The sequence below is a fragment of the Chenopodium album genome, chromosome 3, assembly GCF_948465745.1.
Source record: "Chenopodium album chromosome 3, dcCheAlbu1.1, whole genome shotgun sequence".
Lineage (NCBI taxonomy): Eukaryota > Viridiplantae > Streptophyta > Magnoliopsida > Caryophyllales > Amaranthaceae > Chenopodium > Chenopodium album.
The window spans coordinates 67,054,148-67,072,411 of NC_137836.1; the positions used below are offsets into that span (position 1 = coordinate 67,054,148).

The 18,264-nt window shown below is 34.8% G+C and overlaps 1 protein-coding gene across 1 annotated transcript; it reads left to right on the plus strand.

The window, feature by feature from the left end:
• The first annotated feature begins 1,405 nt into the window (after positions 1-1,405).
• Positions 1,406-3,181, plus strand: LOC145625244 (uncharacterized). Its single transcript, XM_081678312.1, has 2 exons — positions 1,406-2,525; positions 2,901-3,181. The coding sequence occupies exons 1-2, from the start codon at positions 1,406-1,408 to the stop codon at positions 3,179-3,181; spliced, it is 1,401 nt and encodes a 466-aa protein (XP_081534438.1).
• The last annotated feature ends 15,083 nt before the right edge of the window (positions 3,182-18,264 follow it).

The window sequence follows — 18,264 nt, forward strand, 5'->3', positions numbered from 1 at the left end:
TTCACCATTATTATGGAGTTTGGCTTCGATGTTCGAAGATGAAATCAGAATTCAGAAATCATACGAGTACGGAGTATCAGAGTATTTCTTGAGATTTCTGAAATCATACGAGTAAGTTCTTAAATTTAATTTTTTTTTCCAGCAATTTAAAGCAATTAATCTATTTTAATTTATGAATAATTCAATTTAAAGCAATTTAAAGATGCTACACGAAATACATTTTTTCAGAATTCCAATTAGTTCTTAATTTATCAGTTTGCTTGAATTATGAATATGATATTTGATTATGAATTATCAAATTGTCAAATGATAATTTTTAATTATGAATTTATGAATTATCTTATCACTTTATCAGTATCTCTACCCAAAAAAAAAAAGTTATTAGTATCACATTTTTTGTGAAATGTCGATTGATAGATTTTAATTATGGTCTTTAATTCTTTATGGATTAATAAATTATGAGTGTATCAGTGTATGATATTATTACAGATTCACCATATGTTCATATGTTTAACTGTTAAGTGGTAAATGATATATTTAAATAATGTATTATTCAATTGTACTGAATTTATAATTTTATGTTATTGTAGGTGTTGCCGATATTTGGACTTTTCGGATTTACTATTAGCATCTTGCAAGATTCGGTGATATTATTCTTTAACTTTTATTATATTATTTATTTTAATAATGTTTCCGAGAAAATATGCATCTGGACATGATAAAAGGGAAAAAAGAAAACGAGCCCAACATTTGATTGAATCTCAAAGAGGAGCATTAGATAAATTTTTTTGTAATAGTCGAGTGGAAGAATCTTCGAATTACTTGAATAATGACGATAATTTTAATGATGTGCCAATTGTCGATGTTCCTAATGATGTGACAATTGTTAATGTTCCTAATGATGTGCCAATTGTCGATGTTACTAATGATGTGCCTAATGTTGATGTTCCTAATGATTTGCCAAATGTTGATGTTCCTAATGATTTGCCAAATGTTGATGTTCCTAATGATATGCCAAATGTTGATGTGGGTATTAATGAACACTTTATCCCTCCTTTTGATATCTATGATCCTAGAAATTGGGGTTTAATTGATGCTAAAACTAGAGATATTTTGATTGAAAAAGGACCTATAAGAGAATTAAATCTCACATTTCCTATCGATAGTTTTTATAGGCGTTTTTCATATTCTTATTTTATAAGAAAGTTGAGTAATGGGGAACCTTCTGATAGAAAATGGTTGGTTTATTCAAAACATGTTGATAAAGTATATTGTTTTTGTTGTAAATTGTTCACTTCTCAAAATAACAAAACTCTTTTAGCAAATGATGGAGTGAATGATTGGAAACATTTGAGCGAGAAACTCAAACTACATGAGAATAGCTAGAGTTGAACATTTGACTAATATGAGTATTTGGAATGAAACAAGATTGAGATTGAATAAGAACAAAGGCATTGATAAAGAGTTACAAGAAGGGATTCTTAAAGAAAAGGAACGTTGGAGACAAGTTTTGATAAGAATAATATATGTTGTTAAGTGTCTTGCTAAACATAATTTAGCTTTTCGTGGATCTAATGGAAAATTGTATGAGGATAGTAATGGTAATTTTTTGGGTTTGATTGAAATGATAGCTGAATTTGATTTGATAATGCAAGATCATGTTAGACTTATAAAAAGTCATGAAATTCACTATCACTACCTTCAAAATGAATTGATTTCTCTTTTAGCCCATAGTGTTAGAACTTCTATGATAAAGATCATCAAAGAGGCTAAATATTTTTCTGTGATACTTGATTGTACCCCGAATGTGAGCCATCAAGAACAAATGACTTTGATAGTACGATGTGTTAATGTGTCTTGTGATAAGATAAAAGTAGAAGATTTTTTTTTAGAATTCTTAATAGTAGATGATACATCAGGGTTGGGACTTTTGAATGAATTGTTAAATGTATGCAAGTCTCTTGATTTAGATATTGATAATGTTAGAGGACAAGGTTATGACAATGGTTCTAATATGAAAGGAAAACATCAAGGGGTTCAAAATAGACTACTTGGAATAAATCCAAGGACTTTATATATGCCATGTGCTTGTCATAGTCTTAATCTAACTCTTTCGGATATGGCACATTCTTGTGTTAAAGCTATTTCTTTTTTTGGAATTGTGCAACTCATATACACATTATTTGCAAGTTCTACAAAAAAATGGAAGGTTTTAGTTGATAACGTTCCGGGTCTTACTGTTAAATCTTTGTGTAATACTCGATGGGAAAGTCAAATCAAAAGTGTTAAAGCTATTAGGTTTCAAGCGCCTCAAATAAAATTAGCTTTGCAAAAATTGTATGAATCTAGTGGTAATGATGCTAAGACTAAGAGTGAATGTGAAAGTTTAGCTAATTGTGTTGCAAGTTATGAATTTTTACTTGGCATTGTGATTTGGTATGACATTTTATTCTCAATTAACAATGTGAGTAAGAAATTGCAAACTAAGTCTATGTGTATTGGAGCTGCAATGAAGGAAGTGAAAGGTATTATTTTGTATTTTGAGGAGTATAGAAATAATGGCTTTGAATCTAGTATAAGTATTGCTAAAAGCCTTGCATTTGATATGGATATAGAGCCTACACTTCCAACAAAGCGTTAAATATTTAGAAAAAGGCAATTTGATGAGAATAATGGTAATGATGAAGAATTACAATCACCCGAGGAATCTTTTAGAGTTAATTATTTTTTGGTGGTTGTTGATATGGCAATAAACTCTTTGAAAAATAGATTTGAACAATTAGAGGTGTTTGATAATATATTTGGATTTTTGTTTGATTCAAACAAATTAAAGTCATTAGACAATGATGAATTAAAAAAATCTTTTCTCAGAATTAAAAGTATTGCAAATGTTGATGCAGATGATCTTTTCTCAGAATTAAAAGTATTGCAAATGAATTTACCAAATATGTTGATGTCGGCACATGAGATTCTAGAGTTTGTCAAAGATGTCGATTGCTTTCCAAATGCATCAATAGCTTATCGGATACTATTGACTATGCCGGTAACGGTTGCATCTGCCGAAAGAAGTTTTTCAAAGTTGAAATTATTGAAAACCTACTTGAGATCATCAATGTCTCAAGAAAGGTTGAATGGTTTAGCTACTTTATGTATTGAGAGAACTATGTTAGAGCAATGTTAGAGCATATTGATGTAGAAACTATTATTAATGAATTTGCATCTAGAAATGCTAGAAGGAAACATTTTGTATAAGCGTTATCTTAACTATAAATAAAATACCGCGTATTTTTCATTTTTTGCATACCCAAATTTGTCTATTATTAAATTTAATAGTTAGCTAACTAGGGCCCCATTTTTTAATCCGCCCCTAGGCCTCTAAAATCTCAGAAACGGGCCTGTGTCCACGCGTCGCTGCAGGGGCAGCGTACACCGCAAGGTGTATGGCCACCGTGGCCGGCTTCGACTGGCCACACCACGGTGGCTGAGACGGTTTTTTCAAAAAAAAAATTATTTTATTTTGAATAAAATCAGTTTTCAAAATTAAAAATTAAAATATAAGTTTTAATTTTGAAAATATAATTAACAAAGTTAAAGTTGTTAATTTTGTTAAGATAGGATAATTATGGAGAAAAAGATTCTATTTGGATAATAATTGATTAAATAATATGATTATCCCATAATTATTTTATGATATTAATTGATTTAAAATATGTGATTGGCAAAGTAATTAGGATAGAATTTCCTAAAAGTTAGGATAATCATGGAAAATAAATGTGATTTATCTTCCATAATTAAAATAAGATTTGATTCTATCTCATACCTAAATTAAAATATATGATATTTTATAATTGGTTATGAATAATATATGATATTATCTAATTACAGTAATTAATTAAAATATGAGATATTTTAGGAGCCATGTTTCCTTTACTGTGAACATTCGATGTTGTAGTTTAGGAAAGCATGATGAGTGATTTATTATATGGAATTTTATAATATATGATGTTATATACTGCTATATAGACTAGTATGGCCCATAGATTCTAAATACAATCTGCGCATCGTTTCAAATTTTTGTAATCTAAATACGGTCTGCGTACCGTTAAGTATTTTTGTAATTTATTTTATTTTATTTAAGTAGTAGATAGAATAGAATAGCATTACAGGTTGCTATTTAATCCAAGAATCCATGGAGTGGAGGCCCAAAGGAGCAAGATGGATGAGATCCATGAAGGTTCAAGTGGGAGCTTTTGCTTTATTAGTTTTCTTAGGATTAAGGGGCCATACTATGTCATGTTTTATTTATGCATGTTAGATTTTATTTATGTTGTTTGATGATGCGCTAGAGTTCACTAAATAATCACACAACATAATGAATCTAGGTCCCAGTAATATTGAGGTTGCTTTTCCAATTAAAAACCCAATGAAACCTTCGATATTTATGTCAGGTCATGCCTCAGCTGGGTGTCATACTATATCTTAGGGGAGTGGGGGGTAAATCACGTTTTACACTTTTAATTGGTTATACTCAACAAGGTTACCTAAAGAGTTTAGAACCTTGAAGCTAAGGGTAATAATTAAACATGTGATGGGTAATTATTCAACCAAGAATTGCAAAGATTTGTAATCAGTAAAGAGTTTACTCACCTTGAAAATGCAATGTTTGATGGTAGGGCCTCAGTCCGATCAATTATTGCACAAATAAAGGATCTTGGAATCATTCTATTCAATATGGATCAATTAAAGATTGAATGAATGTTTTAAAGTTACCAGTTTTATAATCGCTTATGGTACTTTAAAAGTTTATGAAACATAATTATTGAATTTTGCCTCTTTTTTTTTTGTTTGTAGATGAATAACTTATACCACAACACTATTTTACCAATGAAACTTAACTTAAGGCTAAATCTCAGAAACTTCAGGGAATGGGAAAAGGAGTTGAGAAATGTTCTCACAAGCCATGGGCTTGAATCTCGTTTATACATTCCTGTTGAGAGCAAATATACAGAAAAGAATGGAGCTGAAAGGCATGCTGAAATTGTTTCAGCTGCAGAGAAAATCAGAGAGCTCATTTTAGAATCTATTCCAACTTGTTGGAAAAGAATATTCAGGCACTATGAGCTAACCATCTTGTACAAATGTCTTCGTGCTATCTGTCGAGGTGGCATTGGAACATTAGGAAGTGGAGGCATAAATGATCAAAATGTAAGAGAGGTCGTTAACTCGATCCCTTAAATTTACTATTCCTAGACTGACAGTTTCAGGTATGAGGCTTACAATGTTCATCGTAAGACTCATGCATGGTCAGTCAGTAAGGGCCCATGTCAAGGAACTTATTGAAATGTTCAATCAGATGGATGTCCTTGGGAAACCGATCGATGATGACTCTGCTCGTGACATTATCTTGTTCTCACTCCATGATGGTTTTGACATTGTAAAGCTCACTCGTAATGATGAGGGATCTTCGGTTACACTGATCAATCTGTTGCTTAACCATGTTAAGGAGTTCCTGAAGAGGATAGGAAGCGAATGCTTCTTTTGCGGTAGTTGACCATGCCATACACCAGGGTGTCCCCACTATACACCAGTGAAAACAGAAGGTAAAGAGTTACTTGATGTTTTCGTTGTAGAAATTAATCTTACTTCTTCTTCCACTTGGGTACTTGATACCGGCTGTGGTGCTCATATCGTTAATAACGTGCAGGGCTTGAAAGAAAATAAGAAGTTAGCAAAAGGGGAAGTAACGCTTCGAGTAGGAAATGCAGCAAAAGTTGCTGCACTTGCTATTGGAAGCTATCATTTAAGACTTCCTTCTGGACTTATTTTGGTGCTTAATAACTGTTATTATGTTCCAACAATAACTAAAAACATTATTTCAGTTCCTATTTTAGATTCTGAAGGATTTTCATTTGAAATAAGAGACAAGTGTTGTTTTATTTCGAAAGAAAATATGTTATATGCTAACGCCAAATTAATTAATGGTTTTTATGTATTAGAATATACAACCCATGTCTACAATATTGATCATAAAAGGCAGAAAATAGATGGTTCAAACCCAACTTACCTATGGCATTGTAGGCTTGGTCACATCAACCAAAATCGCATCCAGAAATTACATAAGGATGGACTTCTCTCTTCATTTGATTATGAATCATTTGAAAATTGTGAGTCATGCTTGCTTGGGAAAATGACTAAGTCACCCTTCACGGGTATAGGTGAAAGAGCTAATGACCTTTTGGGACTCATTCATACGGATGTGTGTGGACAAATGAGTTCAAAAGCAAGGGGTGGGTTTAACTACTTCATTACTTTTACTGATGATTTAAGTAGATATGGTTATGTCTACTTAATGAAGAACAAATTGGAATCCTTTGAAAAGTTCAAAGAATTCCAGAATGAGGTACAAAACCAACTTGGGAAAACGATTAAAGCATTACGATCAGATCGTGGTGGTGAATATTTAACCCAAGAATTTGATGAACATCTGATTAATTGTGGAATACTTTCACAGTTAACTCCTCCAAGAACGCCACAGTTGAATGGTGTGTCAGAAAGGAGGAACAGGACTTTACTTGATATGGTGAGGTCCATGATGAGCTTTACTGATCTTCATATATCATTTTGGGGATATGCATTAGAAGCAGCTACTAGAATACTAAACAGAAGCCCGTCCAAAGCACTTGAAAAGACTCCATATGAGATGTGGAATAGAAGAGCTCCAAAGTTGTCTTTTTCTCAAGAATTGGGGATGTGAAGCCTATGTAAAACGTTTACAAGGTGATAAAATACAACCTAAATAAGACAAGTGTTTCTTTGTGGGCTATCCAAAAGAAACAAAAGGGTATTACTTCTACAATCGCGAAGATAACAAAGTGTTTGTTGCTCGCGATGGTGTCTTTCTAGAAAAGGAATTCCTATCTAGAAAGCCAAGTGGGAGTAAAGTGGTTCTCGAAGAAATTCAAGACGAGCAACAAATGGATGTGGATAACACCACATCAGAGGTGCATGAGTCGATTAATCATGCGTCGGAGCAAGCTAATTTGACTAGCGAGACTCCTATCGTCCCACTTGAACCTAGTTCATGCGAAAATCTTCAAGGAGTTGGAGAGAATATTTCTATTGTTTCTCCTACCCCACGTAGGTCTACCAGAATCAGAAACAAACAGTTTGTTGAGGTTCTGATAACTGAGGATTCTGAAATCTTCTTATTGGAGAATGAAGAACCCACAACCTACAAGCAAGCTTTGGCGAGCCCCAACTCAGATAAATGGCTTGAGGCCATGAAGTTCGAAATGGAATCAATGTCTGAAAATGAAGTGTGGACCCTAGTTGACTTGCCTGATGGGGTAAAACCTATTGGTTGCAAATGGGTTTACAAAATTAAAACAGACAATGATGGAAATGCCTACATCCATAAAGCAAGACTGGTTGCAAAAGGATACAGACAGATTCATGGTATTGACTATGATGAAACCTTTTCCCCAGTAGCCATGCTTAAGTCCATTCGGATTCTTCTAGCGATTGCTGCATTTTTCGATTACGAAATTTGGCAGATGGATGTCAAAACCGCCTTCTTGAATGGGTTCTTGACGGAGGAAGTGTATATGATACAACCTGAGGGTTTTGAAGATCCAGAAAATCCTAGAAAGGTATGCAAACTTCAGAAATCCATTTATGGATTGAAGCAAGCATTCAGGAGTTGGAATCTTCGTTTTGATAAAGCAATCAAACAGTTTGATTTTGTCAAAAGTGAAGAGGAACCTTGTGTATACAATAAGTCTAGTGGGAGTAGCATTGTTTTCTTAGTCTTGTATGTAGATGACATACTACTCATGGGAAATGACATACCAATGCTTGAGTCAGTCAAGGAATGGTTGAAGAGTTGTTTTTCCATAAAGGACTTAGGAGAGGCTGATTACATATTGGGGATCAAGATACATCGAGACAAATCTCGAAGGATGATTGGATTAAGTTAAGAAACTTATATTGATAAGGTTCTTGATAGGTATTCCATGAAAGACTCTAAGAGAGGATTTCTCCCCATGTCTCATGGCATTAAGCTCAGTAAATCTCAATGCCTTAACATGCCAGAGGAGATGAGACGTATTGTTGATAAACCTTATGCTTCGGCAATAGGGTCAATCATGTATGCCATGATATGTACGAGGCCGGATGTTGCATATGCTCTGAGTATGTGTAGCAGGTTTCAGGAAAATCCAGGAGAAGCGCACTGGACAGCTGCCAAGAACATCCTTAAGTACTTGAGAAGGACTAAAGGAATGGTTCTAGTATATGGTGGCGAAAATGAGTTAGTTGTCAAAGGTTATACAGATGCGAGTTTCCAAACAGATAGAGATGATTTCAGATCACAATATGGATACATTTTCTATCTGAATGGAGGAGCAGTGAGCTGGAAGAGTTCGAAGCAAAGCACTGTCGCAGACTCTACAACATAATCAGAATATTTAGCTGCTGTTGAAGCAGCTAAGGAAGCAGTTTGGATTAAGAAGTTCCTAACTTAGCTGGATATCATACCAAGTTCTCAAAAGGGAATCGAGTTGTATTGTGATAATAATGGTTTCATTGCTCAGTCAAAGGAGCCTAGGTCACACTTCAAATCCAAACATGTAGAGAGGAAATATTACCTCATTCGAGAGATCGTTGACAGAGGAGATGTCAAGATGTGCAAAATTCATACGGATGAGAACATTGCTGATCCACTTACTAAACCCCTTCCACTTCCAAAGCATGAGAAACATGCTAGTGGATCTGGATTGAGGCAAATGATGTAATTAGAAGTTGTATTTATTTTTGGAGAAAAATAAGTTACATATGTAATACACTCATTTGCAGAATTATGTTGAATCAGAAATTTCATTATTTCTCTTATTTAATGATGGTTTTCAATATTAAATAAAATGTCAAAAATAATTATGGATTGATGGGCTCATCAGGTTGATGACCTGATGAATGAAACCCCACAGGTGAACAAAATCCATATATTATTTAAGTTCCTAGTTCGGAATCATTAAACTGGACATAAATGATTTCCAATGAAGGACTAGCATGTAAGATTGATTGGATAGCACAGTTTCATGGGCTATAGGAGCATAGTGAGGCTCGGTCAATCACATGGATATGCATGAATGATGCATGATCGAACTAATGACCTACTTTGAAGTTCAAGTATAGAGCTTCCGGATATATTAGTGGATTCCTTTGACATGAGTGGAACACTGATTCCTTTCAATGATTGATTTAACTGTGATACATTCAAACGTCCAGCCGTAACTGGGGATTATAAAGGGTGTTTCCCGGTTGCTTCATGAGTTGAGTGGGAGCTTTGTGCCACATGATTGAATTGAGTCTGCCTATTTAATGAGGAATGTGTCTTGACCCCTTGAAGAGGGAGAATTCAGAAAAATGCATGGCCGTGCTCAAATGGATTACATAGTAATCATTTGTTCTGTGAATCTCACTCAGTTTTCAAGAAAAGATTTGTAGACTAATATGATCACGACATGAGATGCAATCATATTATCAAATCGACACATATTAACTTAAGGAATTTGAATATTGCGCACTTGTCTCAGACAAGTGGGAGATTGAAGGAGTTATGTCTTCGATAAGTGCAATTACTAGATATATCAAGGATCACTATTATGGAGATAAGAAGTTCATTCTATAGGGTCGTCAATGTTTGGTGCTAGATATGAAAATTGATCTTTGGGCTAGCTTAATAGCCCAAAGCCTTATAGAATGGATCCTACAAGGTCACACATAAGAGTATTGGGTTAAACAAGTTAGAGGCCCATTATTGGGCCTCATGAGTTCATGAAATACCATGTTGATGATTGGGCTTGGATAGTTAGAAGAGTCTAATGGGTTTTGGACTTGACATGGTTTTATTTCTGATATGATCTATAAATATAAACCATGCCTAGGGTTGCATGACATAACAATTGACATACAGTAAATTGTCACACAAGTAACCAAGCATCCCAAAACCCTAATTCTCTCTCTCTACTCGGCCCTCTCTCTCTCTCTCCTCCTTGTCCGTACGGCTCTCCCTTGTGGGCGGCGCGTGTGGTGGCGCGTGGGTGGTGTTGTGGTGTGTTCGTGGCTCGGATCTCCATTGAAGGTTGATTGAAGTGTTCAGTCACGACTAACTAGCATTAGTGGAGGTTTAATCCGTGCTCGTGGACTAAGTAGAGGAATCACACGTGGGGTTCTTGTTCTCCTTATTGTTCTTGTTCGATCACTTGTGGAATCACGCTTCAAAGGTATTATTCTTACTCTTTATGTGTTATGCATGAGATCCTTAATTAGTTAGGTGCTATATGAATATGGTTCATGATTATTTCCGCTGCGTAGTACCTATAATCCCCTACAATCTCATCTATTGTCGAAAACATCTAATATCACTCAAACAATTTTTTTTTCACAAATTTCACTTCCAATTTGAAATACCCTTCAATATGGATCGCAATAATTCAAATTACAGGAATAATATGAATTTTCCAAATAATCTAAACTTTCAATATAATCATAATAATCCTCCTTTAGACCCAAATTTATTGAGTAATCTTCATTTTTAAGCTGCTTTGTAATGGTTTAATAGTCAATCAAGACCAATAAATGTCAATAATATTCCACAATGTTAACCTTCTTTCCCTTTTCCTCAAAGTAGCTCTTCATCTCAACAATCTCTTGGTAATATGCCGGGTTTTCCCAATTCTGAACATTTCACTCAGAACATGAATAAATCACCGAGAGGTTTTGGTGGTAGCAATGCAACTCCAATAGAGGAGAGTGGTGATGAACTCCAATAAAGGAGAGTGGTGATGAACATGTGGAACAATTAGTAGGGGCGCAACATCTAGAAGACATTAACGATGTTGATGTCGAAATTGTTTTCGAACAAAATATCAACACCACCGGGCAAAGGAAAAACCAATCATGGAGCATAGCTGAAGACAAAGCACTTGTATCGGCCTATATAAACGCAGGGGGTGACGTAGTGAGAGGAACCAAGACAAAGAGAAGTGGGTTATGGGTTGACATCTAAAACTGCTACAAACGTACTAGAATAGAAAACCCCGATGATATAAAGGTAAGAAACATTAAATCTATGCGAAATCGCTGGGATCATATCAATTTACATTGTAGTAAATGGGTAGATGCATATAAGTATCATTATCGAACCAAGGGTAGTGGTGAGTCCGAGCAAAATTTGGAGAAATTTGCTCACAAAGATTATTACGCAACTGACAACAAGATGTTTTGTTTATTGCATTGTTTTGAGGAATTGAGAAAATATCCGAAATGGGATCCATCTTTGGCCAAAGATCAATCGAATATGTTACCCGGTGGCCAACAAACGTCAATCGAAAGTGAGGGAAGCGGTAGAAGATCATAACCTGATTCACCATCCGAGGTTTGAGGAAGAGGTAAAAGACCTGCTGGCATAAAACAAACAAAGATGAAAGGTAAAGCATCTACTACTTCATCTTCAAGTATAAATCTTAAAGCGTTAAACACAAATTTTAACGAAGTTGGTGATAAGTTGAATGATTTGGGTGGGTGACTTCTGGATTAGTTGAAGGAAAGAGATGAAATTAAAAAAGCACAAGTTGAAAAAAAGAAAAGGCAAAAGGACGAGGCCATGAAGTTTAGAATGTTAGAAAGATTAATGCAGACGCCCGTTTCTTGATGAAGTTGAATTATAAATGTATAAGAAACTTAGAGATGAATTCGGTAGTAAATTTTCGATTTGATTTAATTTACCTGATTGTACCGAGTAATCATGATTTGTTATTACGATTATGAGTTGTATGTTTTATTATTATTGTAACTTTGCAGAATTATTGTCAATGTACCTTTTTAATATGAATGTAATTTCTATGTATTAATATGAACTTTATGTTTACTAAATTGAGTTCAAGTTTGTTAATGTTACTTTGTATTATTGTGATAATGTATAAGATTGCTACCCATGACCTTTCATCTAACCAAAATCTTATCTTCTGAAATCCTTTGTTTTATGACCACATATCAATATCTGAAATCTTATCTTCTGACTAACCTTATCGTTTTTTTGTCTAAATAATTTATCAGATTGCTCCCATAACATTTCATCTAACCAAAATCTTATCTTATGACATCCTTTGTTTTATATGACCACATATCCTTGGGAGAAATCTTATCATTTGACTAACCTTATTGTTTTTTGTCTAGATAATTTATCAGATTGCTCCCACAACATTTCATCTAACCAAAATCTTATCTTCTGACATCCTTTGTTTTATGACTACATATCCTTGGGAGAAATCTTATCATCTGAATAACCTTACTATTTTTATCTATAAAATTCATAATATTACTCCCAATAACATTACATCTATCAATATCAACCTTATATTCCCTTTAGCATTTTTTTTATAAAAAAAACCCAAAACCTTCTATTTCAAATATTGTTTGGTAATAAACATAATATGAATTTCGATTCAAACTCTTCAAGTTCTTCTTCTTCATCTTTAAGTTCAACTGATGAAATCTATGATCAAATAGTCATGAATTTTATCAACAAGAGTCATCGATTACAAGTCATGCGAAATGCAGTACTTGTAGTTGTAAACCAGTGGCGGATCCAGGATTTGAACTTAGGGGGTTCGAACTTTATCAAACACCCGATATCTAAATAAACGGATATTAATCGGGTATTCAAGTATAAAATAAAGTGTTCAAATAAATACCAATACACAAGTACACAACAAAATAAGTCCAAATTTCAATAATATTCCAAAAATGCTCCAAACTTTTCATGCAATTCATGGTCACACTAGTACACTACAATAATTAAAAAATAATAATTAGTACTACATCTACCGTCCATTTTTCATAAATTATTTAACAGTAACAAACTAACATGTCTAACATACAACAAATGAACAAAAGTTACAAAATAATTAACATTCATTCGATCAACATAATAACAATTAAGAAATTGAAAAACTTAAAAACAAATTGAAAAAAACAGATTAACACTTAAATACTTAATAGAAAACAAATTAACAATCTACAGTCTACAATAGTACAATTTATAATTATAAACAAGTAGAAATAAACCAATTACAAAACAAATTAAACTAACTATTTAAGAAATTGAAAAAAACAAAACAGCGATAGAAACTTACCTCGCAGGCTGGTAGCAGGTCGTCGGCCCTCGTCGGTGAGTAGACTGGGTGCGGCGGCTAGAGTAGTGAGAAGAGCAAGAGATATAGATAGAGAAAGAAAGTTTGGGTTTGAGCTTTTTAATTTGTCTATGAAAATTGAGAAAAGAAATTAAGAAAGGGAACAAATGTACAGAGAATGAGAGTTACTAGAAAAAAAAGAGGAGAAAATTCAAAACAAAAAAAACCTCTAATTGTGTCCCGGGAGAGTCGAACCCGGGTTTTTTTGTCCAAGACTACACTTACTTATCCAACTGAGCTCCTCACCTTATATGGTATATCTTTGTTTCAAATACTTTATATATAGTTTTTCTTTTTTTTTTTTTAATAATTTTCCTAATTTTTTTCGGATCTAACGGGGTTCAGTTGAACCCCCTAAACCCTCGTTGGATCCGCCACTGCTGTAAACAATTCAGTATAGCAAAATAAACAAAAACGTAAAAGAAAATGAAGAATAACTATGGCGAGAAATCGCGAAGCGGCTCACGACAATTTAGTTTCAGATTACTTTAGTGACCAACCAGTATACGATGAAACCACATTTCGAAGAAGGTTTTGTATGCGAAGACCCCTTTTCCTTCGCATTGTCAACACATAAGTGCAACTAACCGTTACTTCCAACAACGCCAGATGTTACCATGCATCTTGGTGCTTCACCCCTTCAGAAATGCACAACTGCCATACGTATGTTAGCTTATGGTTGTTCTGCTGATCAAGTAGATGAGTATCTGAAGCTTGGTGAAAGCACTGCTAGAGAATGTCTTGCACAGTTTGTCGACGGAGTAATTGCTCAATTTGCAACTGATGAGTACCTTCGCAAGCCAACATTGGAAGATATCCAACGCCTCCTAAGAGAAGGGGAGGATAGAAATTTCCCTGGCATGTTGGGCAGCATTGATTGCATGCATTGTGTCTGGAAAAATTGTCCAACTAGATGGAAAGGAATGTATCAAGGAAGATCTAAAACGGCGATTGTTATTTTTATCAGATTGCTTCCAGGGATTTATGGATTTGGCACACCTTCTTTGGGACGCCTGGATCCTGGAACGACATTAATGCACTTCAATATTCTCCGGTGTTTGATGATATAATAAATAAATGTGCTCTACAAGTTCTGTTCACTGTTAACGGAAATAATTACAACAAAGGATATTATCTCACAGATGGGATTTATCTAAAATGGTCGACATTCATAGATGCTATTGCAGTCCCACCAAACCTTAAAGGATAAATTGTTCACTACACGTCAACAGAGTGCTAGAAAGGATGTTGAGCATGCATTTGGTGTGTTACAAGCTCGGTTTGCAGTAATTAGGAAGCCTGCTTTGGCATGGAGTGTGGAGTTGATGTGGAAAATCATGATGACTTGCATCATCATCCACAACAAGATAGTTGAAGACGAGCGTGATACATATTTAAACTATAAAGATCCACTTGAATTCGCCCAAGAACAGCCTGAAAATATGCCAGGGTTGTCCTTAACCTGAAATGCAACAACATTTACCGTAACTTCTGGGGCAGTATGATCCTAATAATTTTAGTAGATTGATAGCTTCAAGAGGGGAGATTCGCGATTGACAAGTTCATGAAGCATTAAAGAACGACTTGGTTGAGCATATATGGGCAAGGTTAAGGAGCTCGGTTGAAAATTAGCATTTTAATAATTTTAAATTATGTGTGTTATTTTTGTTGCTTATTTTCATCCGTGTATTTCATATTTTTAATTTATGTCTTTTAATTCATGTATTTCGTATTTTACTAATTTTTATATTAATGTGAAAATGTATTAGCTGACGTATTTTGTTTGATTAATAATAATAATAAGGAAAATTTCACATTTGCTACCAGGGAAAGGACCCTAATTCACATTTGCTACCCCTTTAATTTTTTATTTTATTTTACTACCACCCAAATCCCAAAATTTTAGATATCACTACCATTTGACGGATGCCGTTACTATTTCCGTTAGTGAAGCCCAACCACCGTCCAACCACCTCACCGCCACCGCTCCATCTTCAACCACCCTCATTGCCACCATCCAACCTCCATTTCCCATCAACGCCGGCGCCCAAAGAATCCCACGGCAGCAGCGAAACTCCACCAGCAGCCCACCTCCTTCCCAAACGCCACCAACACCTCCTCACCTTCACACAACCACCAAGAACGAACCCCTTTCCCAGCCCAGTTCCAGCGAACACCTTCACACAACCACAAATAAAAAATGGCCCCATTCCTAGCTCGAACCCTATTCACCCATCAGCGCGGAGGTTCTCCAGCCAGCCACAAATTAAATCGCAAACCCTAGCCACCCGATCAACCACGAACCCTCACGAGAAAACCAATCAACCCCCTTTAATTCGTTTTTCGTGGTTTTGGGGTGGTGGTTTAGGATTAGGGGAGGCCGAAAACGCGGTAAAGGAAGGGGAGGGGGGTCGATTCGGTGGAGGGAACGGGGTTGGGGCGGATTCCGGGGGTGGTTTTGGTTTCGGTTCGGGGTGGTTGGTCGGGGCAGCGAGAATAGGAAAAAGGGAGGGGGGTTCGCGTTGGCTGCGTAGGGGTGGGGGAAAGGGAGGGGGTGGGCACGGGCCGGCGCCGGCTGAAGTTCTGGGCGCCGGTCGCCAGCAGGGGGGAGGGCAGGGGGTGGCAGGGGAGGGGGAGGGGGAGGGGTGGCAGGGGAGGGGGGTGGTTTATTTTATTTATTTTAATTATTTTTTAATTTATTTTTTATTTTTTTTAATAAACTTAATGGAAACCGTAACGGATTCCGTTAAGTGGTAGTGATTTTTAAAAAACTCTAATTTAGGTGGTAGTAAAATAAAAAAAAAATTAAAGGGGTAGCAAATGTGAATTAGGGTCCTTTCCCTGGTAGTAAATGTGAAATTTTCCTAATAATAATAATAATAATAATAATAATAATAATAATAATAATAATAATAATAATAATAATAATAATAATAATAATAATAATAATAATAATAATAATAATAATAATAATAATAAAACATATTTTACAAACTAAAATAATAATTAAGTGTGTAAATAGGAGAGAGAATATATGGTGGGGTATATGTAAATAGGAGAGAGTATATGGGAAAGGATACTCATTGATGTTGGAAATATTTAAGAAATAGGATAAGTAAAAGGATGGAGATAGTGGGAAGTGATGTGGAAGAAAGAGAGTGTGATGTGTCAAGTGAAAGAAAGGAGAGAGAAATTGGGAAAGGATTGTTGTTTACTCTTGAATGCTGATGCTCTAAATAGGAGAGAGAATATATGGTGGGGTATATGTAAAAAGGAGAGAGTAAATGGGAAAGGATACTCATTAAGAGCATCCACATTGGTGCCCCATTTGAGAAAATAAACAAATGGGGACCTCCCAACCAATGTGGCTTGCTCCCTTTTCATTGAATATGAATGGGGAGACTCATTTTGTTGTCATGGTTCTGATTTCTTTTGTGGGGCCATTTGCCTTACTTTGTCTGCCAACAAGTTACCATTCTTTTTTTGTTTTTTTAATATTTTTTTTTTATTTTTTTTAAAACAAAAAATTGGAAAAATGACCGTTGAAGAAACAATATTGCCGTTGAGGAATAAATATTTTTGGCTTACCTCAACGGTAATATTACCGTTTTTTGTTGATTATACTTTATTACTTAATTATTTTTGTTTACAAAAATACCTATGCTTATATTTTTTGATCCTCTATAATAGAGACTAATATTGATATATTTTCAACACTTCTAAAAAATCATAAAATCTATATTTCTCATTAAAAATATTTCTTACAATCTTATTTGGTAATTATGGATCCCAATCATCCTAATTATGGAAATAGATATCAAAGAAATCAAAATTCCCAACAAAACCCAAGTTTCCAATCAAATTCGTGTTCTCAGCAAAATCCAAATTACCGACCAAATCCAAATTACCAATCATATCCAAATACTCAACAAAATTCAAATAATTTTTTTGATCCAAACATGCTAAACAATCCTTAATTATTTTCTATGTTCCAAGCATTCATGAATCAGAATACTCAACAAAGTTCCTCACATGGTACAATTTATCCAACATCTCCACAAGTTCAGCCACATCCCACAACTCCTGTAGGAGACGGGAATAACACCAACATGCCATTTGATTATCAATATGCAACGCAGTCACTGGTTGATGATGAAGATGAAGATGAAGATGAAGATGAAGTTCAAGTTCAACACATTGAGGTGACTAGTGGTAATAAAGGGAGAAAAAAGGTGGTGGGGTATGGGAATATAGGAGAGAAAAGGTAAATGGGGAGGTTGATGAATGTAGGTATGAAAATGTAAAATGGGAAGGGTATGAGATGAAGTCATTGGAAAGTGATGTAGACTAATGAGGTGAGGAGAGAGAAATTATGGGGAGCCCCATGAATGTTGATGCTCTAATGTTGAAAATATTTAAGAAAGAGGATAGGTACAAGGATGGAGATAGTGGGAAGTGATGTGGAAGAAAGAGAGTGTGATGTGTCAAGTGGAGTAAAGGAGAGAGAAATTGGGAAATGATTGTTGCTTCCTCTTGAATGCTGATGCTCTAATATCCACTTTTTATAATTTTACAATATTTAAAATTGAAGATGTTAATTGTTAAAAGGAAATTTTGTGTAGAACTACCCTAAAGATAGGGTCATTTGTGAACAACTACCCAAATTTTTTTTATTTGTTTAGAACTACCCACAAATTTGAAAATATTTGGGTATCACTACCCATTAACATTTTCCGTCCAATTAAGACGTTACCGGAGCTCATTTTTTTCACTTTTGCCACCCAATTAACTCTCCCAATTTGTATAAAGGTTTTAATCTACTTTAATTAACCTAATTAGGGTTTTAATCATAATTCATTTTAGGGTTCATGAGTATATATTATTTGGGGATTTTAATTTCTAAGGTTTGGAGGTTTAATTGAATTGGGGTTTTTGCTTATTTAGTATTAATTGGCTATTGTAATTGAAAAAAGTGAAAAATTGGACCAAAATAACGTTTTAATTGGACGAA

Bases quoted from the DNA above. Each gene is read 5' to 3' on its own strand.
- LOC145625244 (XM_081678312.1), top strand. From the start codon at position 1,406: ATGAGTATTTGGAATGAAACAAGATTGAGATTGAATAAGAACAAAGGC. The intron at 2,526-2,900 runs GTATTATTTTGT...ATGTTGATGCAG, and splicing joins TGCAATGAAGGAAGTGAAAG to ATGATCTTTTCTCAGAATTA.